Below are 27,294 nucleotides of genomic sequence, written 5' to 3'. Positions count from 1 at the left end.
CGGCCCATCGAGTCTGCACCGACCACAATGGATTGGGGGAAGGCTAACTTTAGTGGGATTAGGCAGAAATTGGCAGCTCTTGATTGGGAGAGGCTGTTTGAGGGTAAATCCACATCTGGCATGTGGGAATCTTTTAAGGAACAGTTGTTAGGGCTACAGGACAGGCATGTGCCTGTATAAAAGAAGGATAGGAAGGGTAGGATTCAAGAACCGTGGATAACCAGGGAAATTGAGGGACTGGTCAAAAAGAAAAGAGAGGCGTATGTTAGGTCCAGGCAGCTAAAAACGGAGGGAGCTCTGGAGGAGTACAAAGAAAGTAGGAAAGAACTCAAACGGGGAATTAGAAGGGCAAAAAGGGGTCACGAAATGTCCTTGGCAGACAGGATTAAGGAGAATCCCAAGGCATTTTATTCATACGTTAGGAACAAAAGGGTTGTCAGGGAAAAAATTGGACCTCTCAGGGACAAAAGTGGGGAATTATGCTTGGAGCCCAAAGAAGTAGGGGAGATCCTAAATGAATACTTTGCGTCGGTATTCACAAAGGAGAGGGATGTGTTGACTGGGAGTGTCTCGGAGGGGAGTGTTGAACCGTTGGAGAAAATCTCCATTACAAGGGAGGAAGTGTTAGGTTTGTTAGAGAACATAAAGACTGACAAATCCCCAGGGCCTAATGGAATCTATCCAAGGCTGCTCAGGGAGACGAGAGATGAAATCGCTGGGCCTCTGACGCAAATCTTTGTCTCGTCACTGGACACAGGTGAGGTCCCAGAGGATTGGAGGATAGCTAATGTGGTCCCGTCATTTAAGGGTAGGGATTCTATAGCCGGAATTTTACCACCACTCCCGCCCCGATTCTGGGGCAAGTGAGGCTCGCAGAACAGAATTCTCCGTTGGCCTCGGGCGGGATTTTACGAGCCTCACTTGAGCAAGGTCATAAAATGATTGTGTGTCTGGACGTTACTGTCAACTGTGTTGCATCGAACCCTCGGCCCGTCACTCACCTCGAACAAGTTGCCGCAGGTCGCAGAGGGTGGTGAATTCCCGGCTGGAAATCTGCTGAGGTTCGGAACCGGTGGGGTATTCCATCATCGACCAGAAGCCTTTGCAGCTGCCAAGTCTGCGAGCGCAGATCCGTGTGTCCTGCACCTCCACGATCATCCCTTGCTCCATGCGGTCCAGCAGCCGGTTGGTATATTTGATCTGCTGCTGGTCGATGATCCGGGTGCTGGAGGGGTCTGGGAACTGAAGGTCCTGAAGGTAGGGGCAGGCAGCGGCTGAGTTGTAGCAGAGCCGGAAGCCAGAGTGGTTTGTCACGACCTGCTCCTGCACCAACTTGCTGCGATAGAAAATCTTCACCTCAAACTCTGTAACTGCGGACACACAAGCGGGTGCAGCTGTGTGAACAGCGACTCTTTTCAGATGGGCCCTGGAATTGATGCATCTCATTTCACCTCCAATAGTCAACGTCAGTGTGTCTTAGACTATAAGACCATAAGGCATAGGAGCAGAATTAGGCCACTCGGCCCATCTGCTCCGCCATTCAATCATGACTCATACTTTTCTCATCCCGATTCTTTTCCCCATAACCCCTGACCCCCTTATTAATCAAGAACTTTTCTATCTCTGTCTTAAAGACACTCAGTGACCTGGCCTCCACAGCCTTCTGTGGCAAAGAGTTCCACAGATTCACCACTCTCTGGCTGAAGAAATTCCTCCTCATCTCTGTTTTAAAGGATCGTCCCTTTAGCCTGAGGTTATGCCCTGGCCAATACATTCTTCAACCTACCTCATCAGAAACAGCTCATCCATCTCGTACTATGTACTCAACGGCTGCTCCAAGGCAAAGGTTTAAAGTTTATTTATTAGTGCCACAAGTAAGCTTACATTGACACTGCAATGGAGTTACTGTGAAAATACCACACTCCGGCGCCTGTTCGGGTACACTGAGGGAGAATTTAGCACGGCCAATGCACGTAACCAGCATGTCTGTGGGAGGGACTGTGGGAGGAAACCGGAGCACCCGGAGAAAACCCACGCAGACACGGGGAGAATGTGCAAACTCCACACAGACAGTGACCCAAGCCAGGAATCAAACCCGAGTCCCCTGCACTGTGAGGCAGCATAGAGTCACAGAGGTTTACAGCATGGAAACAGGCCCTTTGGCCCAACTTGTCCATGCCGCCCTTTTTTTTTTAAACCCCGAAGCGAATCCCAATTGCCTGCATTTGTCCCATATCCCTCTATACCCATCGTACCCATGTAACTATCTAAATGCTTTATAAAAGAGAAAATTGTACCCGCCTCTACTACTACCTCTGGCAGCTTGTTCCAGACACTCACCACCCTCTGTGTGAAAAAATTGCCCCTCTGGACACTTTTGTATCTCTCCCCTCTCACCTTAAACCTATGCCCTCTAGTTTTAGACTCCCCTACCTTTGGGAAAAGATATTGACTATCTAGCTGATCTATGCCCCTCATTATTTTATAGACCTCTATCAGGTCAGCCCTCAGCCTCCTACATTCCAGAGAAAAAAAGTCCCAGTCTTTTCAGCCTCTCCTTATAACTCAATCCATCAAGCCTCGGTAGCATCTTAGTAAATCTTTTCGGCACTCTTTCTAGTTTAATAATATCCTTTCTATAATAGGGTGACCAGAACTGTACACAGTATTCCAAGTGTGGCCTTACCAATGTCTTGTACAACTTCAACAAGACGTCCCAACTCCTGTATTCAATGTTCTGACCGATGAAACCAAGCATGCCGAATGCCTTCTTCACCACTCTGTCCACCTGTGACTCCACTTTCAAGGAGCTATGAACATGTACCCCTAGATCCCTTTGTTCTGTAACTCTCCCCAACACCCTACCATTAACTGAGTAAGTCCTGCCCTGGTTCAATCTACCAAAATGCATCACCTCGCATTTGTCTAAATTAAACTCCATCTGCCATTCGTCAGCCCACTGGCCCAATTGATCAAGATCCCGCTGCAATCGGAGATAACTTCCTCACTGTCCACCATGCCACCAATCTTGGTGTCATCTGCAAACTTACTAACCATGCCCCCTATATTCTCTTCCAGTGCTAACCACTGTGCCACCGTAACAATTCATTGACAATAATCAATGAGCTCTGCAACATCCCGAGAACCAGAAAAAGGCGCTAACCAAATGCAAGTCCTTTTCTTTGTTGCTCTGAAGAGGAAGGCGACAATGCCTGAACGCAAACACAGCTCAGCAACATAACAGGAGAAGGCCATTAGGCCCCTCCAATCCCTTCCACCATTCAATGAGAATACGGCTGATCTGTGATCTGAGTCCAGAGACCACTCTGTAGCCCACATCCCTTGGCCAGAACGATCCCACCACTAGGCAATGGTGCACCACCTTCCGCCACGAGAAACAAGGCACGGCGACGGCAGGGAATCCCCCGTCCCCCCTACCCCCCGCCCCCCGTCCCCCCGACTCATTATTGTCTTTAGATTAATCTATCAAACTCAGATTCCAAATTGATAATTGATCTGTTGTCCATGTGAGGAAGAGAATCCCAAACATCTCCTCTGTGTGTAAAAGTATTTCCTAATTTCACTCCTGAAAGGTCTGGCTCTCCTCTTAGACTCTGCCCCCGCCCCCCCCCCCCCCCCCACCCTCCCCTCGTCCTAGACCCTTCCAGCCAATGGAAATGGTGTCTCTCCAGCGACCCTGTCAGTTCTTAAAAACAGTCTTGAAAACGTCACTCAAATTATCCTTCGTTGTTGGTGCAGGCTCGATGGGCCGAATGGCCTCCTTCTGCAGGGTGTACAGTGCTAGTTTATATCACCTCTCGTAGGATCCAAACTGGAATGGAAGCCAGTGTAATATGTTGAAGGCGGAACTTGCAATGGCACAGAAGATGCCATTCAGCCCATCAAGTCTGTACCGACTCTCCGACAGAGTAACTTGCCTCGGCTGAATGGGCCAAATGGCCTCCTTCTGCACTGTAGGGATTCTATGATTCTATTTTATGATTCTTCAACCATAAGCAACCTTTTACTGAGAGAGAGAGAGAGACAGAACAGGGATTTAATAAAACCACCCTCAGCAATGCACTAAAAACAGGTTGCAAAGCCACCATCTTCTGACGCACCATCTTCTGAGCGGCATGGTGGCACAGTGGTTAGCACTGCTGCCTCACAGCCCCAGGGACCCGGGTTCGATTCCCGGTTTGGGTCACTGTCTGTGCTGAGTCTGCACGTTCTCCCCATGTCTGCGTGAGTTTCCTCTGAGTGCTCCGATTTCCTCCCACAGTCCGAAAGGCATGCTGGTTAGGGTGCATTGGCCGTGCTAAATTCTCCCTCAGTGTCCCCGAACAGGCGCCGGGGTGTGGCGACTGGGGGAATTTCACAGTAACTTCATTGCGGTGTTAATGTCAGCCTACTTGTGACACTAATAAATAAATAGACTCTTCGGAGAGAGTCATTGAAGGAGGAACTTCAATTTCTTCAGTGTCTTTTACAAAGTTCCGAAGTGCTTTCCAGCCAATGAGGTACGTTCTGTTACGTTGCGCCAGCGTTAATGATTCGCAAATTGTTTCGTACAGGTCACCGGGCTGAACAGGAGCGATGGAGAGAAACCATTCCCATTGGCTGGGGAGTCTAGGACTCGGGGTCAAATTTGCCGAGCATTCAAAGAGTGGGGGTGGGGGGAGAACAGGGCGGGGGGAGTAGAGGGGCGGGGAGGGGCGGGGGAGAATGGTTTAAACCAGTGGTTCCCAAAGGGCGCGGCGCGCCACACTGGTGCGGCGAGAGAGGATGGCAAGTGTGGCGGGAAGATTCAAGGACAAAGAAACATTTAAACATGGTTTAAACAAGCATTGTTTTCTACTTTCTGGATGTCCCATGATCATATTATAAAGCAGTTGTGTTCTATGTTATGAATCAAGCACTGCTAGTTGTTTTTGAATGTATTTCTTATCAATAAAAAATTTGGTGTGGCGCGAGCAAATTTTTATTCCGAAAGTGCGGCCCAGTGAAAAAAAGTTTGGGAACCACTGTCTTAAACACAGGCGAAGGAGAGGATAAAAGGTCATAAAGTCAACACTAACCAAGTTCGCCATTTGGCACAAATTCACTCATTTGTGTTTGGAAGGCGCCAACATTTGGCATCTCGATGTTGGAATCTCCGACTGGAGGAGGCATCGCGTAAGCAGCACCCTCACACGCACCAGGGAGGGCGGGATGTGCTTGACTCAGACAGTGTGGAGACTCAGCGTAGTCTGGAGTGTAGCAGGGAGGGCTGAAAGGCATGAATGTCTCCATCAGGGAGCCGTGTGCGCCGTACTCTGAAACCAGAGAGACATTGTTAGAGCGATTTAGACAGGAATCCCCCCTCTTGATGCTATCCCACCTGGTGTGAGGCTACGGGGGGTGGGGGTGAGAGGTGAGAGTCCAATACCTGAGCCCAAATCCAGAGGACGCTCTGTGGTAGAATTACAATGCCCCAAATTGGACACCCGGGCACTGAATCCTGATCTGATTGGCTGCTCCATTCAGAGAGGGCAGTTGGGCCTCACAGAAAGATGCCCCCCCCCCCCCCCCCCCCCCGCCGCCCCCACACAGCCAGACAGGTCAAAGGGCAGACAGGTCAAAGGGCAGACAGGTCAAAGGGCTACATTACCCTGGACTGAATGCTCAAGTGAGTGGGCCACCTGCCAACTGGGAAACTCAGTCAAACTGGAATGGAAGCCAGTGTAATATGTTGAAGGCGGAACTTGCAATGTCATGGTTGTCAATCGGAAGTCTTTCTCCGCAGAGCACCCAACCCTCACCAAGAGCCTGTTTTTTAACCTCTGCCACCCCAAGGCACTGCATTTCAGGGCGAGGGTTGCATTTATTGCTTAAGGAATAGAATATAAAAGTAAGGAAGTATTGTTGCAACTATACAAGGCAATGGTGAGGCCACACCTGGAGCATTGTGCACAGTTTTGGACCCCGTATTGGAGGGAAGATGCAGTGGCATTGGAGGCAGTTCAGAGGCGGTTCACTAGATTGATTCCAGAGGTGAGGGGTTTGCCGTATGAAGAGAGATTGAACAGTTTAGGCCCATACTCTCTGGAATTTAGAAGAATGAGGGGAGATCAAATTGAGGGATACAAGATGATAAAAGGTATGGATAAAGTAGACGTGGAGCGGATGCTTCCTCTTGTGGGGCATTCTAGGCCGAGAGGTCATAGTCTTAGGATAAGGGGCAGCAAATTTAAAACAGAGTTGAGGAGAAACTACTTCTCCCAAAGGGTTGTGAATCTGTGGAATTCGCTCCCCCAAAGTGCGGTGGATGCTGGGATAGTGAGTAAATTTAAGGAGGAGTTAGACAGATTTTTAATTGGGAATGGGTTGAAGGGTTATGGGGAGAAGGCGGGAAAATGGGGATGAGGAGCATATCAGCCATGATCGAATGGCGGAGCAGACTCGATGGGCTGAATGGCCTAATTCTGCTCCTATATCTTCTGGACTGATGAACCAAAAATTAAAATCCCAAGCGTCCACCCTCCTCACTCACAATCCTCCAGATCGACCGATCGCCCTGTCCATCAACAGGGCTCAAGAGTCAGGAGTGGGAATTGACCCCCTGACCTTCTGTGCCTGAGAGGGGAGCGCTACTTATTGACTGAGAGAGGGCAAAAGGTCATTCGTAACCATTAGAGAAGATGCAGACCAATTATTGGTCATGAATGAGGACAGTTTGCCCAACACCTCGGGCCTCTCTTCCCTCGCCCAGCAGGCTGCCCAGTGGACTGTCGAGTAGGCCTCAGATTAGTTTCTGTCATTTCTGGCCTACCACCCAACTCTTGGGAGTTGGGGGGCGCGGGTGCTTGGATTACTCTCAGTCCCCTTAGGGTAGAACGGTAAAAATCCACTAGCGAGCGATTCTTTGATGGGGGGGGGGTGTGTTTGGCAAAGAGAGGCCTAGGCCAAGCTTTGGTGCCCCCGAGGTAGGAGGGGAGAAAATAACAGCATCATGTACCTGGTGGTGGGTCAAATATCATCATGCTGTTCAAGGTGCTTGCTAGCGTCTCCTGTTGGAAGATGTGAGATGATTACTCCACAGGTCAAAGTATAGGGAACACAAGATACAAACACAATTCCAATCGCAACTGTGATAAACTTCTCCCTTGATCTGGTTCACTATTGCCACACGTATTGGGATTCAGTGTGTACTCCTGGCTACATCAACGGGGACAAAGTAGAAATGGTCGAGAGCTTCAAGTTTTTAGCTGTCCAGATCACCAACAACCTGTCCTGGTCCCCCCCATGCCGACACTATAGTTAAGAAAGCCCCACCAACTTTCTCAGAAGACTAAGGAAATTTGGCATGTCAGCTCCGATTCTCACCAACTTTTACAGATGCACCATAGAAAGCATTCTTTCTGGCTGTATCACAGCTTGGTATGGCTCCTGCTCTGCCCAAGACCACAAGAAACTCCAAAAGGTCGTGAATGTAGCCCAATCCATCACGCAAACCAGCCTCCCATCCATTGACTCTGTCTACACTTCCCACTGCCTCGGCAAAGCAGCCAGCAGAATCAAGGACCCCTCGCACCCCGGACATTCTCTCTTCCACCTTCTTCCATCTGGGGCGGCACGGTAGCACAGTGGTTAGCACTGCTGCTTCACAGCTCCAGGGTCCCGGGTTCGATTCCCGGCTCGGGTCACTGTCTGTGTGGAGTTTGCGCATTCTCCTCGTGTCTGCGTGGGTTTCCTCCGGGTGCTCCGGTTTCCTCCCACAGTCCAAAGATGTGCGGGTTAGGTTGATTGGCCAGGTTAAAAATTGCCCCTTAGAGTCCTGGGATGCGTAGGTTAGAGGGATTAGCGGGTAAAATTAGCGGGTTAAAAAAAAGGGATTAGCGGGAAGGGCCTGGGTGGGATTGTGGTCGGTGCAGACTCGATGGGCCGAATGGCCTCCTTCTGCACTGTAGGGTTTCTATGATTCTATGAAAAAGATACAAAAGCCTGAGGTCACGTACCAACCGACTCAGGAACAGCTTCTTCCCTGCTGCCATCAGACTTTTGAATGGACCTACCTTATATTAAGTTGATCTTTCTCTACACCCTACATTCTGCGCTCTCTCCTTTCCTTCTCCCCTTTGTACTCTATGAACAGTGTGCTTTGTCTGTATAGCGTGCAAGAAACAATACTTTTCACTGTATACAAATACATGTGACAATAAATCAAATCAAAATCAAATCAGTGAAAAGTATTGTTTCTTGCGCACTATACAGACAAAGCATACCATTCATAGAGTCCATATGGGGAGAAGGAAAGGGGAGGGCGCAGAATGCTAGGGATAGCTAGGGTGTAGAGCAAAAGTCTGATGGGAGCAGGGAAGAAGCTGTTCTTGAGTCGGTTGGTACGTGACCTCAGACTTTTGTATCTTTTTCCCGACGGAAGAAGGTGGAAGAGAGAATGTCCGGGGTGCGTGGGGTCCTTGATTATGTTGGCTGCTTTGCCGAGGCAGCGGGAAGTGTAGACAGAGTCAATGGATGGGAGGCCGGTTTGCGTGATGGATTGGGCTACATTCACGACCTTTTGTAGTTCCTTGCGGTCTTGGGCAGAGCAGGAGCCATACCAAGCTGTGATACAACCAGAAAGAATGCTTTCTATGTTGAATTCCTTCATCCTCAGATCTACCCACTGGTGAAAGGGGAGGGAGGCTCTCGGCCTAGTTGGTTACCGTGATGATTTATGATCTACGTTTTTTGGGAATAATCAGATAGCCTGAGAGTCTTGGACCAGAAAATTGAGGCAACTGAGTTACCGCAAAATTCCTGAAGGGGTTTAATGGACATAGGAAATGTTTCCCCTTGCGGACAAGACCGGAATATATGGAAGTCATCAATATAAATTAATCACTAATAAATCATAGAATCATAGGAGAATGCCCACAGTGCAGATGGAGGACACTTGGCCCATCAAGTCGACACTGAAAACAATCCTACCCAAGCCCTACCCCACATATTTACCCTGCTAATCCCCCTGACTCTAAGGCAATTCAGCATTTAGCCAATCAACCCAACCGCACATCTTTGGAGTGTGGGGAGCACCCGGAGGAAACCCACGCAGATACGGGGAGAATGTGCAGACTCTTCACAGACTGTGACCCAAGCCGGGAATCGAACCTGGCTCCCTGGGCTGTGAGGCTGCAGTGCTAACCACTGTGCCACCGTGCCGCCTATAATGTGGCGTATCGGGGTGACTGGCACTCTGGGTTTATACTCTGGATGAGGACGTACCTGCCTGAGTGTTGCTGACTATGTCAATATATCTAAGTTGGCTGAAGGGATACCAGCCTCGGAGGAGTTATTTTAGCCTGTGTCAGGGGCACGGTGGCCCAGTGGTTAGCACTGCTGCTTCACAGTGCCAGGGGACCTGGGTCCGATTCCTGGCTTGGGTCACTGTCAACAAAGAACAAAGAACAAAGAACAGTACAGCACAGGAAACAGGCCCTTCGGCCCTCCAAGCCTGTGTTGCTCCTTGGTCCAACTAGACCAATCGTTTGTATCCCTCCATTCCCAGGCTGCTCATGTGACTATCCAGGTAAGTCTTAAACGATGTCAGCGTGCCTGCCTCCACCACCCTACTTGGCAGCGCATTCCAGGCCCCCACCACCCTCTGTGTAAAAAACATCCCTCTGATATCTGAGTTATACTTCGCCCCTCTCAGCTTGAGCCCGTGACCCCTCGTGATCGTCACCTCCGACCTGGGAAAAAGCTTCCCACTGTTCACCCTATCTATACCCTTCATAATCTTGTACACCTCTATTAGATCTCCCCTCATTCTCCGTCTTTCCAAGGAGAACAACCCCAGTCTACCCAATCTCTCCTCATAGCTAAGACCCTCCATACCAGGCAACATCCTGGTAAACCTTCTCTGCACTCTCTCTAACGCCTCCATGTCCTTCTGGTAGTGCGGCGACCAGAACTGGACGCAGTACTCCAAATGTGGCCTAACCAGCGTTCTATACAGCTGCATCATCAGACTCCAGCTTTTATACTCTATACCCCGTCCTATAAAGGCAAGCATACCTTATGTCTTCTTCACCACCTTCTCCACCTGTGTTGCCACCTTCAAGGATTTGTGGACTTGCACACCTAGGTCCCTCTGTGTTTCTATACTCCTGATGACTCTGCCATTTATTGTATAACTCCTCCCTACATTATTTCTTCCAAAATGCATCACTTCGCATTTATCCGGATTAAACTCCATCTGCCACCTCTCCGCCCAATTTTCCAGCCTATTTATATCCTGCTGTATTGCCCGACAATGCTCTTCGCTATCCGCAAGTCCAGCCATCTTCGTGTCATCCGCAAACTTGCTGATTACACCAGTTACACCTTCTTCCAAATCATTTATATATATCACAAATAGCAGAGGTCCCAGTACAGAGCCCTGCGGAACACCACTGGTCACAGACCTCCAGCCGGAAAAAGACCCTTCGACCACTACCCTCTGTCTCCTATGGCCAAGCCAGTTCTCCACCCATCTAGCCACTTCTCCTTGTATCCCATGAGCCTTAACCTTCTTAACCAACCTGCCATGTGGGACTTTGTCAAATGCCTTACTGAAATCCATATAGATGACATCCACAGCCCTTCCTTCATCAACCGTTTTTGTCACTTCCTCAAAAAACTCCACCAAATTTGTAAGGCACGACCTCCCTCTTACAAAACCATGCTGTCTGTCACTAATGAGATTGTTCCGTTCTAAATGCACATACATCCTGTCTCTAAGAATCCTCTCCAACAACCTCCCTACCACGGACGTCAAGCTCACCGGCCTATAATGTCCTGGGTTATCCCTGCTACCCTTCTTAAACAACGGGACCACATTCGCTATCCTCCAATCCTCAGGGACCTCACCCGTGTCCAAAGAAGCGACAAAGAGTTCCGTCAGTGGCCCAGCAATTTCATTTCTCGTCTCCCTGAGCAGTCGAGGATAGATGCCATCAGGCCCTGGGGCTTTGTCAGTTTTAATGTTCCCTAAAAAACCTAACACTTCCTCTCTTGTAATGGAGATTTTCTCTAACGGGTCAACACCTCCCTCCGAGACACTCCCGGTTAACACGCCCCTCTCCTTCGTGAATACCGACGCAAAGTATTCATTTAGGATCTCCCCTATTCCCTTGGGTTCTAAGCATAATTCCCCTCCTTTGTCCCTGAGAGGTCCGATTTTCTCCCTGACAACTCTTTTGTTCCTAACGTATGAATAGAATGCCTTAGGATTCTCCTTAATCCTGCCTGCCAAGAACATCTCGTGACCTCTTTTTGCCCTTCTAACTCCCCGTTTGAGTTCTTTCCTACTCTCTCTGTATTCCTCCAGAGCTCCATCTGTTTTCAGTTGCCTGGACTTAACGTACGCCTCCCTTTTCATTTTAATCAGATCCTCAATTTCCCTGGTTATCCACGGCTCTCGAATCCTACCTTTCCTATCTTTCCTTTTTACAGGCACATGCCTATCCTGCAGCCTTATCAATAGTTCCTTAAAAGACTCCCACATGCCAGACGCGGACTTACCCTCGAACATCCTCTCCCAATCAACATCCACCAATTCCTGCCTAATCCGGCTATAGTCAGCCTTCCCCCAATTTAGCACCCTGCCCGTAGGACAGCACTCATCCTTGTCCATTACTATCCTAAAGTTAACAGAGTTGTGGTCACTATTTGCCACATGTTCCCCTACCGAAACTTTGACGACCTGACCGGGCTCATTTCCCAGAACTAGGTCCAGTATAGCCCCCTCTCTAGTCGGGCTATCTACATACTGTTCCAAAGAACCTTCCAGTACGCATTTTACAAATTCCTCCCCGTCCGGACCCCCAGCTCTAAGCACTTTCCAGTCTGTGCCAGGGAAATTAAAGTCCCCCACGACAACAACCCTATTTTTTCTGCACCTATCCAGAATCTCCTGACATATCTGTGCGGAATCTGCACGTTCTCCCCGTGTCTGCGTGGGTTTCCTCCGGGTGCTCCGGTTTCCTCCCACAGCCCAAAAGACGTGCTGGTTAGGGTGCATTGGCCGTGCTAAATTCTCCCTCAGTGTACCTGAACAGGCGCCGGAGTGTGGCGACTAGGGGATTTTCACAGTAACTTCACTGCAGTGTTAATGTAAGCCTACCAATAAATAAATACATTTTTAAACTTTAACTTTAAACTCTGTTGTAAAATTCGACTTGGGACAAAGAATCCTGCAGGAACTGATATTATTTTGTTGCAGTAAGAAGTCTCACAACATCAGGTTAAAGTCCAACAGGTTTATTTGGAATCACGAGCTTTCGGAGCACTGCTCCTTCATCAGGTGGGTGAAGGTTAGTTCACAAATACGGCATAGATAGACAAAGACACAATTGCAAGATAATTATAGGATAGAATGTAAAAGATGATTGGAATGCGAGTGCAGAGAAGGTTCACAAGGATGTTGCCGGGACTTGAGAAGCTGAGTTACAGAGAGAGATTGAATAGGTTGGGACTTTATTCCCTGGAGCGTAGAAGATTGAGGGGAGATTTGATAGAGGTGTATAAGATTTTGATGGGTATAGATAGAGTGAATGCAAGCAGGCTTTTTCCACTGAGGCTAGGGGAGAAAAAAAACCAGAGGGCATGGGTTAAGGGTGAAAGGAGAAAAGTTTAAAGGGAATATTAGGGGGGGCTTCTTCACGCAGAGAGTGGTGGGAGTGTGGAATGAGCTACCGGATAAAGTGATAAATGCGGGGTCACTTTTAACATTTAAGAAAAACTTGGACGGGTTCATGGATGAAAGGGGTGTGGAGGGATATGGTCCAAGTGCAGGTCAGTGGGACTAGGCATAAAATGGTTCGGCACAGACAAGAAGGGCCAAAAGGCCTGTTTCTGAGCTGTAATTTTCTATGGTTCTAAGGAGTCTTTACAGGGAATCAAGTCTTGACAGGTACAGACAGTGTGCGTGGAGAGAGGGATAATCTGTAATTATCTTCCAATTGTGTCTTTGCCTATATACGCCGTGTTTGTGAACTAACCTCCACTTACCTGATGAAGGAGCAGCGCTCCGAAAGCTCATGCTACCAAATAAACCTGTTGTTTTTTAACCTGGTGTTGTGAGACTTCTTACTGTGCCCCACTCCAGTCCAACACCAGCAACTGTGTAGAATGGCCTTGTTGTACCGGGATTGGAGATGAACTGGGAGGAAGTCCTGGGCTGGTGTCAGCAACGTCAGGGCTGGTTTCCAACGCCGGCATCTCCACATCAGGGCTGGCTTCCTCACTGTCCTCCTCAGCACTGGCCCCCGGCTCTGTGGAGAAAGGTGGGTTCAGAATGCAACGGGAGAGATTCAGCTTCGTCAGTCGGAGTAATTCACGGATTTCAGCAAGCTCCCGTCCGTTCCGCGTCAGCAGTAACGGAACCTTCCCGGCAGGATATTCCGGCCGCGCTCGCCCCAAAACCGCCCGAGGTCAACGGACCTCCACGAGATCCATGTCCCGTCCGCTACAATGCCCGTGGTGAGCAGGATGGAAAATTCCCCCCCTTCAGGTTGAGACCATAAGAGCAGAAGTAGGCCATTCAGCCCATTGAATCTGCTTCACCTTTCAATGAGATCGTGACTGATTTGATAAGAATGCCAACTCCCATTGTGTGTGTGTGTGTGTGTGTGTGTGGGGAGGGGGGGGGGAGGAAGAGTAGTGAATTTTGGTTCTGATCGGGCATGTTGTGTTTTTATTTTATAATCCCTACAGTGCAGAAGGAAGCCATTCGGCCCATCGAGTCTGCACCAACCACAATCCTACCCAGGCCCTATCCCCGTGACCCCACATAAAGAGTGCAGAAAAGATTTACTTTACTAGGATGCTACCGAGACTTGATGGTTTGAGTTATAAGGAGAGGCTGAATAGACTGGGACTTTTTTCTCTGGAGCGTAGGAGGCTGAGGGGTGATCTTATAGAGGTCTATAAAATAATGAGGGGCACAGATCAGCTAGATAGTCAATATCTTTTCCCAAAGGTAGGGAAGTCTAAAACTAAAGGGCATAGGTTTAAGGTGAGAGGGGAGAGATACAAAAGCGTCCACAGGGGCAATTTTTTCACACAGAGGGTGGTGAGTGTCTGGAACAAGCTGCCAGAGGTAGTAGTAGAGGCAGGTACAATTTTGTCTTTTAAAAAGGATTTAGACAGTTGCATGGGTAAGATGGGTATAGAGGGATATGGGCCAAATGCGGGCAATTGGGATTAGCTTAGGGGTTTAAAAAAAAGGGCGGCATGGACAAGTTGGGCCGAAGGGCCTGTTTCCATGCTGTAAACCTCTAAGACTCTATGATATTCACCCTGTTAATCCCTCTGACACTAAGGGGCCTAGCATGGCCAATCCACCTAACCCGCACATCTTTGGACTGTGGGAGGAAACCAGAGCACCCGGAGGAAACCCACGCAGACACGGGGAGAACGTGCAAACTCCATACAGACAGTGACCCAAGTCGGGAATCGAACCCAGGTCCCTGGCGCTGTGAGGCAGCAGTGCTAACCACTGTGCCACCGTGCTGCCCTGACGGCCTACTTCTGCTCCTTCATCTTATGGTCTAAACCTGAGCGGGGTGGGAATGTTCCCATCCCACCCGCCACGGGGTGTTGGAGGGCAGCCCCTGAAACCTCCATTGTGGGGTGGCGGGACAAGGTTTATCTGATCTTTAAACAGGGCGCCCAGATCTCAGTGTAGCTGGGATTTGCCAGCAGGTAGAAATTCCTCCGCAACTCTGTCTTCAATGGGCGACCCCCTTACTCTGAGTTTATGCCCTCTGGTCCTAGACTCTCCCACAAGGGCAAACAACCACTCTACCCTGTCAAACCCCCTGAGAATCGGGGCGGCACAGTGGTCAGCACTGCTGCCTCACAGCGACAGGGACCTGAGTTTGATTCCCGGCTTGGGTCACTGTCTGTGCGGAGTCTGCACGTTCTCCCCGTGTCTGCGTGGGTTTCCTCCGGGTGCTCCGGTTTCCTCCCACAGTCCAAAGACATGCTGGTTCGATGGATTGGTCATGCTAAATTGACCCTTAGTGTCAGGGGGATTAGCAGGGTAAATATGTGGGGGTTATGGGAAAAGGGCCTGGGTGGGATTGTGGTCGGTGCAGACTTGATGGGCCAAATGGCCTCCTTCTGTACTGTAGGGATTCTATAATTCTATCTATGATAATCCGATATGTCTCAATCTCATTCTTCTAAACTCTTCTAGGCTCCAAACCTCCTCAACCTCTCCTCATAAGTAAGAAGTCTCACAACACCAGGTTAAAGTCCAACAGGTTTGGTTGGTAGCACGAGCTTTCGGAGCGCTGCCCCTTCATCAGGTGAGTGGAGGTGAGTTCACAAACACGGCATATGTAGGCAAAAACACAATTGGAAGATAATTACAGATTAGAGTGTGAAGAATGTGAGTCTTTACAGGGAATCAAGTCTTGACAGGTACAGACAGTGTGCGTGGAGAGGGGAATAATATGTAATTATCTTCCAATTGTGTTTTTGCCTACATACGCCATGTTTGTGAACCCACCCAGCTCTCCACTCACCTGATGAAGGAGCAGCGCTCCGAAAGCTCATGATTCCAAATAAACCTGTTGGACTTTAACCTGGTGTTGTGAGACTTCTTACTGTGCCCACCCCAGTCCAACGCCGGCATCGCCACATCATCTCCTCATAAGAAAATCCCTCCCTACCCGGGATCAACCAAGTGAACTTTTACTTGTTCTTTGCAACATCTCAAGTATAGTTTTGGGTCCAGAACCAATCCCGCCAGATCCCAGGCGAGGTTGTCGGGGTGAAATGGGAACTGGTTTCCTCTCTCTCTCTCTCCCTCCCTCTTTACAGACTCTGCCTGATGTGGGCGCTTCCAGCATTCTCTCTATCCATCTTCCCAGCAGGCATTCGACATGACCTGGACATCTGAGTTTGAGGGTCATAGGTCACAGTTCCCCCTCTATATAGTCCAGTGCAACCGTGAGGGAACACTGGGATCTGGGATTCCCACTACTCACCAACACTCCGGATCTCATAAATCAGATGAGGGTCGTCCGCATCATTCTTATTGTCCATCATTCTGTGAAATTGCCTCTTCCTATTTAAAGCATTTCGAAAGTTTCTCTTCCATATGGAAGGGTCAGCGGAATCGACCCCTGGTTGGTACCGGCCACTTGCTATGGCCCAAGCCTGTAGAACATAGAATATGTATTAATCCTTACCCTGCTGAATGTACAGGGATTGTATACAGTTACACGGTGAGTGATCCTTACCCTGCTGAATATACAGGGATTGTATACAGTTATACAGTGAGTGATCCTTACCCTGCTGAATAGACAGGGATTGTATACAGTTACACAGTGAGTGATCCTTACCCTGCTGAATATATACAGGGATTGAATACAGTTACACAGTGAGCGATCCTTACCCTGCTGAATGTACAGGGATTGTATACAGTTACACAGTGAGAAATCCTTACCCTGCTGAATATACAGGGATTGTATACAGTTACACAGTGAGAAATCCTTACCCTGCTGAATATACAGGGATTGTATACAGTTATACAGTGAGTGATCCTTACCCTGCTGAATATACAGGGATTGTATACAGTTACACAGTGAGAAATCCTTACCCTGCTGAATATACAGGGATTGTATACAGTTATACAGTGAGTGATCCTTACCCTGCTGAATATACAGGGATTGTATACAGTTACACAGTGAACGATCCTTACCCTGCTGAATATACAGGGATTGTATACAGTTACACAGTGAACGATCCTTACCCTGCTGAATATACAGGGATTGTATACAGTTATACAGTGAACGATCCTTACCCTGCTGAATATACAGGGATTGTATACAGTTATACAGTGAGCGATCCTTACCCTGCTGAATATACAGGGATTGTATACAGTTATACAGTGAACGATCCTTACCCTGCTGAATATACAGGGATTGTATACAGTTATACAGTGAGTGATCCTTACCCTGCTGAATATACAGGGATTGTATACAGTTACGCTGTGAGCGATCCTTACCCTGCTGAATATACAGGGATTGTATACAGTTATACAGTGAGTGATCCTTACCCTGCTGAATATACAGGGATTGTATACAGTTACACAGTGAGTGATCCTTACCCTGCTGAATATACAGGGATTGTATACAGTTACACAGTGTGATCCTTACCCTGCTGAATATACAGGGATTGTATACAGTTATACAGTGAACGATCCTTACCCTGCTGAATATACAGGGATTGTATACAGTTACACAGTGTGATCCTTACCCTGCTGAATATACAGGGATTGTATACAGTTATACAGTGAACGATCCTTACCCTGCTGAATATACAGGGATTGTATACAGTTACACAGTGAGTGATCCTTACCCTGCTGAATATACAGGGATTGTATACAGTTACACAGTGAGTGATCCTTACCCTGCTGAATGTACAGGGATTGTATACAGTTATACAGTGAGTGATCCTTACCCTGCTGAATATACAGGGATTGTATACAGTTATACAGTGAGTGATCCTTACCCTGCTGAATATACAGGGATTGTATACAGTTATACAGTGAGTGATCCTTACCCTGCTGAATATACAGGGATTGTATACAGTTATACAGTGAGTGATCCTTACCCTGCTGAATATACAGGGATTGTATACAGTTATACAGTGAACGATCCTTACCCTGCTGAATATACAGGGATTGTATATAAGAACATAAGAACATAAGAAATAGGAGCAGGAGTAGGCCATCTGGCCCTTCGAGCCTGCCCCGCCATTCAACAAGATCATGGCTGATCTGAAGCGAATCAGTTCCACTTACCCGCCTGCTCCCCATATCCCCTAATTCCCTTATCGATCAGAAAACTATCTACCCGTGATTTAAACATATTCAACGAGGAAGCCTCCACCACTTCAATGGGCAGAGAATTCCAGAGATTCACTACCCTCTGAGAGAAGAAGTTCCCCCTTAACTCTGTTCTGAACCGGCCCCCCCTTATTTTGAGGCTGTGCCCTCTAGTTCTGGTTTCCCTTCTAAGTGGAAAGAATCTCTCCACCTCTACCCTATCCAGCCCCTTCATTATCTTATATGTCTCTATAAGATCACCCCTCATCCTTCTAAACTCCAACGAGTACAGACCCAATCTGTTTAATCTCTCCTCATAAGCTACACCCCTCATCTCCGGTATCAACCTGGTGAACCTTCTCTGCACTCCCTCCAAGGCCAACACATCCTTTCGCAAATAAGGGGACCAAAACTGCACACAGTACTCCAGTTGCGGCCTCACCAGTGCCTTGTACAGTTGCAGCAAGACCTCCCTGCTTTTATATTCTATCCCCCTCGCGATAAAGGCCAACATTCCATTCGCCTTCTTGATCACCTGCTGCACCTGCAGACTGAGTTTTTGCGATTCGTGCCCAAGGACCCCCAGGTCCCTCTGCACAGTCGCACGATGTAATTTTCCTCCATTTAAATAATATTCCAATTTACTATTATTTCTTCCAAAGTGGATAACCTCACATTTGCTTACGTTATATTCCATCTGCCAGATCCTCGCCCACTCGCTCAGCCTATCCAAATCTCTCTGCAGACTTTCCGCGTCCTCCACGCAATTCGCTTTCCCACTCACCTTCGTGTCATCAGCAAACTTGAATACCCTAGATTCAGTCCCCTCCTCCAGATCATCTATGTAAATGGTAAACAATTGAGGCCCCAGCACCGATCCCTGCGGCACGCCACTGGTCACCAACTGCCAACCAGAAAAGCACCCATTTATCCCAACTCTCTGCTTCCTGTTAGATAGCCAATCCCCAATCCATGCCAACACCTTACCCCTAACTCCGTGTACCCCAATCTTCTGCAGCAACCTTTTGTGAGGCACCTTATCGAACGCCTTCTGGAAATCTAAAAACACCACATCCACCGGTTCCCCTCTGTCAACCGCACTAGTCACATCTTCATAAAAGTCCAGTAGATCCGTCAAACACGACTTTCCCTTCATGAATCCATGCTGCGTCTGCTTGATCGAACCATTCTTATTCAGGTGCTCTGTTATTTCCTCTTTAATAATGGACTCTAGCATCTTCCCAGCTACGGACGTTAAGCTAACCGGCCTGTAGTTACCCGCCTTTTGTCTACTTCCTTTTTTAAACAGTGGCGTAACAGTAGCTGTTTTCCAGTCAGCCGGCACTACCCCAGAGTCCAGCGAATTTTGATAAATTACTACTAACGCATCTGCTATTACCTCAGCCATTTCTTTCAGTACCCTGGGATGCATTCCATCCGGGCCCGGGGACTTGTCTACCTTCAGTCCTATTAGTCTACCAAGCACCACCTCCTTAGTAACAGTAATTGTATTAAGGACCTCCCCTCCCACCAACTCTCGGTCTCTAATATTCGGCAAACTATTTGTGTCTTCCACCGTGAAGACCGACACAAAGAACTTATTTAACGTCTCAGCCATTTCCTCGTTTTCCACTATTAAATCCCCCCTCTCATCTTCCAAGGGTCCAACATTCACTCTAGCCATTCTATTCCTTTTTATATACTTGTAAAAACTTTTACTATCATTTTTTATATTTTGAGCTAGTTTAGTTTCATAATGTATCTTTCCTTTCTTAATCGCTTTCTTAGTCGTTCTTTGTTTTTCTTTAAAGCTTTCCCAATCCACTAATTCTCCACTATTTTTGGCCACTCTGTACGCATCTGATTTTATTTTAATACTCTCCTTTATTCCCTTCGTTATCCACGTCCGGTTATCCTTTTTCTTACCGTCCTTCTTTATCACCGGAATATATTTTTGCTGAGTACTTAAAAAAATCTCCTTAAAAATCCTCCACTGTTCCTCAGCTGTCCTACCTACCAGTCTGCTCGCCCAGTCTACATTAGCCAATTCCACCCTCATCCTATCGTACTCCCCTCTGTTCAAACAGAGGACACTGGTTTGGGACCCTACTTTCTCACCCTCCATCTGTATCAGAAATTCCACCATATTATGATCACTCATCCCAAGAGGATCCTTCACAAGAAGATCCTTAATCCTACCTGTCTCATTGCACAGAACCAGATCCAAGATAGCTCGCTCTCTCGTAGGTTCTGTAACATACTGTTCAATGAAACAATCCCGACAGCATTCCACGAACTCTTCCTCAAGCCCTCCACGTCCAATTTGAGTCGACCAATCAATATGTAGGTTAAAATCCCCCATGATTATTGCCGTTCCACTTTTGCACGCATCCATTATTTGCTTGTTTATAGCCCTCCCCACCTCTAAGTTATTATTTGGGGGCCTATAGACCACGCCTACCAGTGTCTTTCTCCCCCTACTATTCCTTATCTCCACCCACAACGATTCCACGTTTTGCTCCTTAGAGCCTATGTCGTCTCTCACTACCGTCCTGATATTATCCTTTATTAACAAAGCTACCCCACCTCCTTTTTCTACCTGTCTATCCTTCCTAAATGCCTGATAACCCTGTATATTCAGTTCCCAGTCCCGGTCACCCTGCAACCACGTTTCTGTGATGGACACTAGATCATATTCATTTGTATGGATTTGTGCCATCAACTCATTGACTTTGTTTCGAATGCTTCATGCAAAGTGTCTTTATGCCAGCCTTTATCTGGACCCGGTTTGTTGAAGCGCTACTAACATCTCCCAAGCCCTCTCCGCCTTTAGCTAGTTGTTTATTCACTATACTCCTGGCATTAGAGTAGACACCTCTCAATCCTATGGTCTGACCTCTCCCCTTCTCTGTTCCCAGTATACAGTTATACAGTGAGCGATCCTTACCCTGCTGAATATACATGGATTGTATACAGCTGTACAGTGAGCGATCCTTACCCTGCTAAATATACAGGGATTGTATACAGCTGTACAGTGAGCGATCCTTACCCTGCTGAATATACAGGGATTGTATACAGTTATACAGTGAGCGATCCTTACCCTGCTGAATATACAGGGATTGTATACAGTTATACAGTGAGCGATCCTTACCCTGCTGAATATACAGGGATTGTATACAGTTACACAGTGAGAAATCCTTACCCTGCTGAATATACAGGGATTGTATACAGTTATACAGTGAGCGATCCTTACCCTGCTGAATATACAGGGATTGTATACAGCTGTACAGTGAGCGATCCTTACCCTGCTGAATATACAGGGATTGTATACAGTTATACAGTGAGCGATCCTTACCCTGCTGAATATACAGGGATTGTATACAGTTATACAGTGAGCGATCCTTACCCTGCTGAATATACAGGGATTGTATACAGTTACACAGTGAGAAATCCTTACCCTGCTGAATATACAGGGATTGTATACAGTTATACAGTGAGCGATCCTTACCCTGCTGAATATACAGGGATTGTATACAGCTGTACAGTGAGCGATCCTTACCCTGCTGAATATACAGGGATTGTATACAGTTATACAGTGAGCGATCCTTACCCTGCTGAATATACAGGGATTGTATACAGTTATACAGTGAGCGATCCTTACCCTGCTGAATATACAGGGATTGTATACAGTTACACAGTGAGAAATCCTTACCCTGCTGAATATACAGGGATTGTATACAGTTACACAGTGAGAAATCCTTACCCTGCTGAATATACAGATACAAGTGTTTTTTCTTTCAGTAGGATTCTTTAGAAAAATAAATCATAAACATTTTGGACAAATAACAAATCGACGTTACCTCAAATATCTTTGTATCTTCTGCAGAAATGTCCTGCCTTGAACCATGTTTCCATGGGATCCGGAACTGTGTTTTCTCTGTGTTGATCCAGCACAGACCAGGGTAGAGGCCGCTGTTTATCTGCTGGATTAGCCAGTCACAGAGCAATGGTTTCTGGCTACTCATTCTGTGGGAACAAGGCAAAACGTAAGAGGTTTTCCCGTCCTGACGTCCCGTTGGCAAGATCGGGCGGCCTGATGGGATTCCGGCTCGGTTGTCTAATAAGCATTCGCGAGGTGCAGATGATGGGCGGCACTGTGCCACAGTGGGTTAGCACTGCTGCCTCACAGCGCCAGAGACCCGGGTTCGATTCCCGGCTTGGGTCACTGTCTGTGCGGAGTCTGCACGTTCTCCCCGTGTCTGCGTGGGTTTCCTCCGGGTGCTCCAATTTCCCCTCTCAGTCCGAAAGACGTGCTGGTTAGGTGCATTGATCATGATAAGGAATAGTAGGGGGAGAAAGACACTGGTAGGCGTGGTCTATAGGCCCCCAAATAATAACTTAGAGGTGGGGAGGGCTATAAACAAGCAAATAATGGATGCGTGCAAAAGTGGAACAGCAATAATCATGGGGGATTTTAACCTACATATTGATTGGTCGACTCAAATTGGACGTGGAGGGCTTGAGGAAGAGTTCTTGGAATGCTGTCGGGATTGTTTCATTGAACAGTATGTTACAGAACCTACGAGAGAGCGAGCTATCTTGGATCTGGTTCTGTGCAATGAGACAGGTAGGATTAAGGATCTTCTTGTGAAGGATCCTCTTGGGATGAGTGATCATAATATGGTGGAATTTCTGATACAGATGGAGGGTGAGAAAGTAGAGTCCCAAACCAGTGTCCTCTGCTTGAACAGAGGGGAGTACGATAGGATGAGGGTGGAATTGGCTAATGTAGACTGGGCGAGCAGACTGGTAGGTAGGACAGCTGAGGAACAGTGGAGGATTTTTAAGGAGATTTTTTTAAGTACTCAGCAAAAATATATTCCGGTGATAAAGAAGGGCTGTAAGAAAAAGGATAACCGGACGTGGATAACGAAGGGAATAAAGGAGAGTATTAAAATAAAATCAGATGCGTACAGAGTGGCCAAAAATAGTGGAGAATTAGTGGATTGGGAAAGCTTTAAAGAAAAACAAAGAACGACTAAGAAAGCGATTAAGAAAGTAAAGATAGATTATGAAACTAAACTAGCTCAAAATATAAAAAATGATAGTAAAAGTTTTTACAAGTATATAAAAAGGAATAGAGTGGCTAGAGTGAATGCTGGACTCTTGGAAGATGAGAGGGGGGATTTAATAGTGGAAAACGAGGAAATGGCTGAGACGTTAAATAAGTTCTTTGTGTCGGTCTTCACGGTGGAAGACACAAATAGTTTGCCGAATATTAGAGACCGAGAGTTGGTGGGAGGGGAGGTCCTTAATACAATTACTGTTACTAAGGAGGTGGTGCTTGGTAGACTAATAGGACTGAAGGTAGACAAGTCCCCGGGCCCGGATGGAATGCATCCCAGGGTACTGAAAGAAATGGCTGAGGTAATAGCAGATGCGTTAGTAATAATTTATCAAAATTCGCTGGACTCTGGGGTAGTGCCGGCTGACTGGAAAACAGCTACTGTTACGCCGCTGTTTAAAAAAGGAAGTAGACAAAAGGCGGGTAACTACAGGCCGGTTAGCTTAACGTCCGTAGCTGGGAAGATGCTAGAGTCCATTATTAAAGAGGAAATAACAGAGCACCTGAATAAGAATGGTTCGATCAAGCAGACGCAGCATGGATTCATGAAGGGAAAGTCGTGTTTGACGGATCTACTGGACTTTTATGAAGATGTCACTAGTGCGGTTGACAGAGGGGAACCGGTGGATGTGGTGTTTTTAGATTTCCAGAAGGCGTTCGATAAGGTGCCTCACAAAAGGTTGCTGCAGAAGATTGGGGTACACGGAGTTAGGGGTAAGGTGTTGGCGTGGATTGGGGATTGGCTATCTAACAGGAAGCAGAGAGTTGGGATAAATGGGTGCTTTTCTGGTTGGCAGTTGGTGACCAGTGGCGTGCCGCAGGGATCGGTGCTGGGGCCTCAATTGTTTACCATTTACATAGATGATCTGGAGGAGGGGACTGAATCTAGGGTATTCAAGTTTGCTGATGACACGAAGGTGAGTGGGAAAGCGAATTGCGTGAAGGACGCGGAAAGTCTGCAGAGAGATTTGGATAGGCTGAGCGAGTGGGCGAGGATCTGGCAGATGGAATATAATGTTAGCAAATGTGAGGTTATCCACTTTGGAAGAAATAATAGTAAATTGGAATATTATTTAAATGGAGGAAAATTACATCGTGCGACTGTGCAGAGGGACCTGGGGGTCCTTGTGCACGAATCGCAAAAACTCAGTCTGCAGGTGCAGCAGGTGATCAAGAAGGCGAATGGAATGTTGGCCTTTATCGCGAGGGGGATAGAATATAAAAGCAGGGAGGTCTTGCTGCAACTGTACAAGGCACTGGTGAGGCCGCAACTGGAGTACTGTGTGCAGTTTTGGTCCCCTTATTTGCGAAAGGATGTGTTGGCCTTGGAGGGAGTGCAGAGAAGGTTCACCAGGTTGATACCGGAGATGAGGGGTGTAGCTTATGAGGAGAGATTAAACAGATTGGGTCTGTACTCGTTGGAGTTTAGAAGGATGAGGGGTGATCTTATAGAGACATATAAGATAATGAAGGGGCTGGATAGGGTAGAGGTGGAGAGATTCTTTCCACTTAGAAGGGAAACCAGAACTAGAGGGCACAGCCTCAAAATAAGGGGGGGCCGGTTCAGAACAGAGTTGAGGGGGAACTTCTTCTCTCAGAGGGTAGTGAATCTCTGGAATTCTCTGCCCATTGAAGTGGTGGAGGCTTCCTCGTTGAATATGTTTAAATCACGGGTAGATAGTTTTCTGATCGATAAGGGAATTAGGGGATGTGGGGAGCAGGCGGGTAAGTGGAACTGATTCGCTTCAGATCAGCCATGATCTTGTTGAATGGCGGGGCAGGCTCAAAGGGCCAGATGGCCTACTCCTGCTCCTATTTCTTATGTTCTTATGCTAAATTCTCCCTCAGTGTACCCAAACAGGCGCCGGAGTGTGGCGACTAGGGGATTTTCACAATAACTTCATTGCAGTGTTAGTGTAAGCCTACTCATGGCACTAATAAATAAATTTTAAACTTCATGGACTTCACCCCACGAGGCAGTGGGGGGGCTGGGGGGGGGAGTTATCCGCCATTAATCCCCCGCAGTTGGGAGGACCGTAAGTTGTTGTTACGGCTGGCGGGGCTTCTGACTGGCTCCTGCTGGATTCTCCACTCCCGCCCACCAGTGAGATGGGAGAATTCCGTCCTTTTGGGGATGAGTGCTTTAAACTATTTATTAGTGTCACAAGTAGGCTTATATTAACACTGCAATGAAGTTACTGTGAAAATCCACCAGTCGCCACACTCCGGTGCCTGTTCGGGTACACTGAGGGGCAATTTAGCACGACCGATCCATCTAACCAGCACGTCTTTCGGAGTGTGGGAGGAAACCGGAGCACCCGGAGGAAACCCACGCAGACACGGGGGAGAACGTGCAGACTCCGCACAGACAGTGACCCGAGCCGGGAATCGAACCTGGATCCCCGGCGCTGTGAGGCAGCAGCGCTAATCCCCCAGGCATCCCTCAACCAACATCAGTAGGAACTGGTTACCTGGCCAGCGTGTTTGTGGGATCTTGCTGTGCTCGATTGGGCTGCCGCATTTCCCAAATTGCAACAGCGATGACATCCCACTGGCCGGCAGGCTCCCTAGTGGCTGGTGAAAAGGTGCTACACCAACGCAGTCTCTCTTTCCGGATCGGGTAGCTGCTGTTGCCCCCGAGGTTCCCAATCCTGGCTTGGAGGGACCCCTGAGACCCTGGGACCCTCTGGCACTCAGTAACTGACCCCACTCGTTTTTCCAGCTCTGAGGACGGGTCCCACTGACCGACTGAGAATCCGCAAGCGGAGGCAAGGTTTGTGAACCTCGTTGAAATTCAGCACATCCGCTACGACCCTCACCAACTTTTACAGATGCACCATAGAAAGCATTCTTTCTGGTTGTATCACAGCTTGGTATGGGCTCCTGCTCTGCCCAAGACCGCAAGGAACCACAAAGGGGTATGAATGTAGCCCAATCCATCACGCAAACCAGCCTCCCATCCATTGACTCTGTCTACACTTCCCGCTGCCTCGGCAAAGCAGCCACATAATCAAGGACCCCCACGCACCCCGGACATTCTCTCTTCCACCTTCTTCCGTCGGGAAAAAGATACAAAAATCTGAGGTCACGTACCAACTGACTCAAGAACAGCTTCTTCCCCGCTGCTGCTGTCAGACTTTTGAATGGACCTACCTTGCATTAAGTTGATCTTTTTTTTTACAAGTTATCTCTTTATTTAATTGAAACTAAGGGGAGCGCCGAGATAAACGATCACCAGCAGCCCCAAATTACAAAAATTGTGCTTCCGAAATCTCTTGATATCGATTCCGCACGGATAAAGCGCAAGCACCTCATCCATGTGCCATTCACAGCAGAAACCTTAAGTTGATCTTTCTCTACACCCTGGCTATGACTGTGACACTACATTCTGCACCCTCTCCTTTCCTTCTCTATGAACGGTATGCTTTGTCTCTACAGCGCACAAGAAACAACACTTTTCACTGTATGCTAATACAAGTACGAATAATAAACCAAATCAAAAGCGCTGGACTTTGCACCACTGATATGTTTGACGCTGGTTTTATTCTTCCGGGCTGTGTGCGAGTGTTTAAAACACAAACCAAACCCCTTCTTGCAACAGGCAATCTTTTGTTACGACAATGGGTCAACGGCATTACTTACCCAGTTACAGAATGTGGTATCACAATTGCTATGGTTAGACAATAATCCTCGCCCGAACTCACCCTATCAGGCCTCCTGTCAATGTTATAATTGGATGGTTCAGGTCTCTTTAAGAGGGTTTGACACAGGGAAGAGACTGGAAGTTGTTACCTGGCACAGTAATTCTCAATCTGTCACCTTGTCACCTCGCAACTCCCGCTGCAAATCTGCCACCGCCCTCGCTGTCATCTATCCCCTTAATCCGGAGTTTCAATTCAGACTTTTCCTCCAGAGAAACGTCTGAATTGAAAGTTCTGGCAAACCCCTCCTCCCATGACATCAGTTCCCTTTCTCTGGACGGGTAATATTTAAAGAAACACCCAGCCGGTGTCGGAAGCAGCAAGTTGGAATCCTGGTTGCAGCCGCTGGAACATTGCCGGTGACGCGGAGATCGGATTGGCCGCTCGGTTAACTGGCTGTGTTGACACATCTGGAACCAGCAGAGAGCCAAGAACATGGAGAGGGGGAGTTCCAAACCCCGGGCAGGATATCGAGAGGGACAGAGAGAAGCAAACACACCCAAATCATCACCAGCTCACACACTCACACACACACCCAAATCATCACCAGCTCACACTCACACACACACCCAAATCATCACCAGCTCACACTCACACACACACAC

At 47.8% G+C, this 27,294-nt stretch overlaps 1 protein-coding gene and 1 non-coding gene across 4 annotated transcripts in view; both read right to left on the bottom strand.

Moving 5' to 3' along the window:
• The window catches only part of irf3 (interferon regulatory factor 3), a 31,355-nt gene extending 4,420 nt beyond the window's left edge, over positions 1-26,935 (bottom strand). The window contains exons 1-7 of one of the 3 annotated variants that reach the window (XM_078237288.1): positions 26,781-26,935; positions 21,724-21,889; positions 16,020-16,191; positions 13,168-13,295; positions 6,998-7,049; positions 5,079-5,315; positions 1,002-1,370 (exon numbers count right to left, since the gene is read on the bottom strand). In XM_078237288.1, coding sequence (XP_078093414.1) covers positions 1,002-1,370; positions 5,079-5,315; positions 6,998-7,049; positions 13,168-13,295; positions 16,020-16,191; positions 21,724-21,888 — 1,123 coding nt within the window. In that variant the 5' untranslated portion in view covers position 21,889; positions 26,781-26,935. Of the gene's footprint in view, positions 1-1,001; positions 1,371-5,078; positions 5,316-6,997; positions 7,050-13,167; positions 13,296-16,019; positions 16,192-21,723; positions 21,890-26,630 lie in introns of all 3 variants that reach the window. The other 2 variants (XM_078237287.1, XM_078237289.1) reach the window with 2 other exon arrangements.
• On the bottom strand, positions 26,200-26,331 carry LOC144509576 (U11 spliceosomal RNA). The gene has a single exon (XR_013500501.1). It is a non-coding gene; the product is annotated as a U11 spliceosomal RNA (small nuclear RNA).
• Positions 26,936-27,294: the final 359 nt, after the last annotated feature.

The sequence above is a fragment of the Mustelus asterias genome, chromosome 21 (assembly GCF_964213995.1).
Source record: "Mustelus asterias chromosome 21, sMusAst1.hap1.1, whole genome shotgun sequence".
Classification (NCBI taxonomy): domain Eukaryota; kingdom Metazoa; phylum Chordata; class Chondrichthyes; order Carcharhiniformes; family Triakidae; genus Mustelus; species Mustelus asterias.
This window is presented reverse-complemented; position numbering and strand designations above follow the sequence as displayed.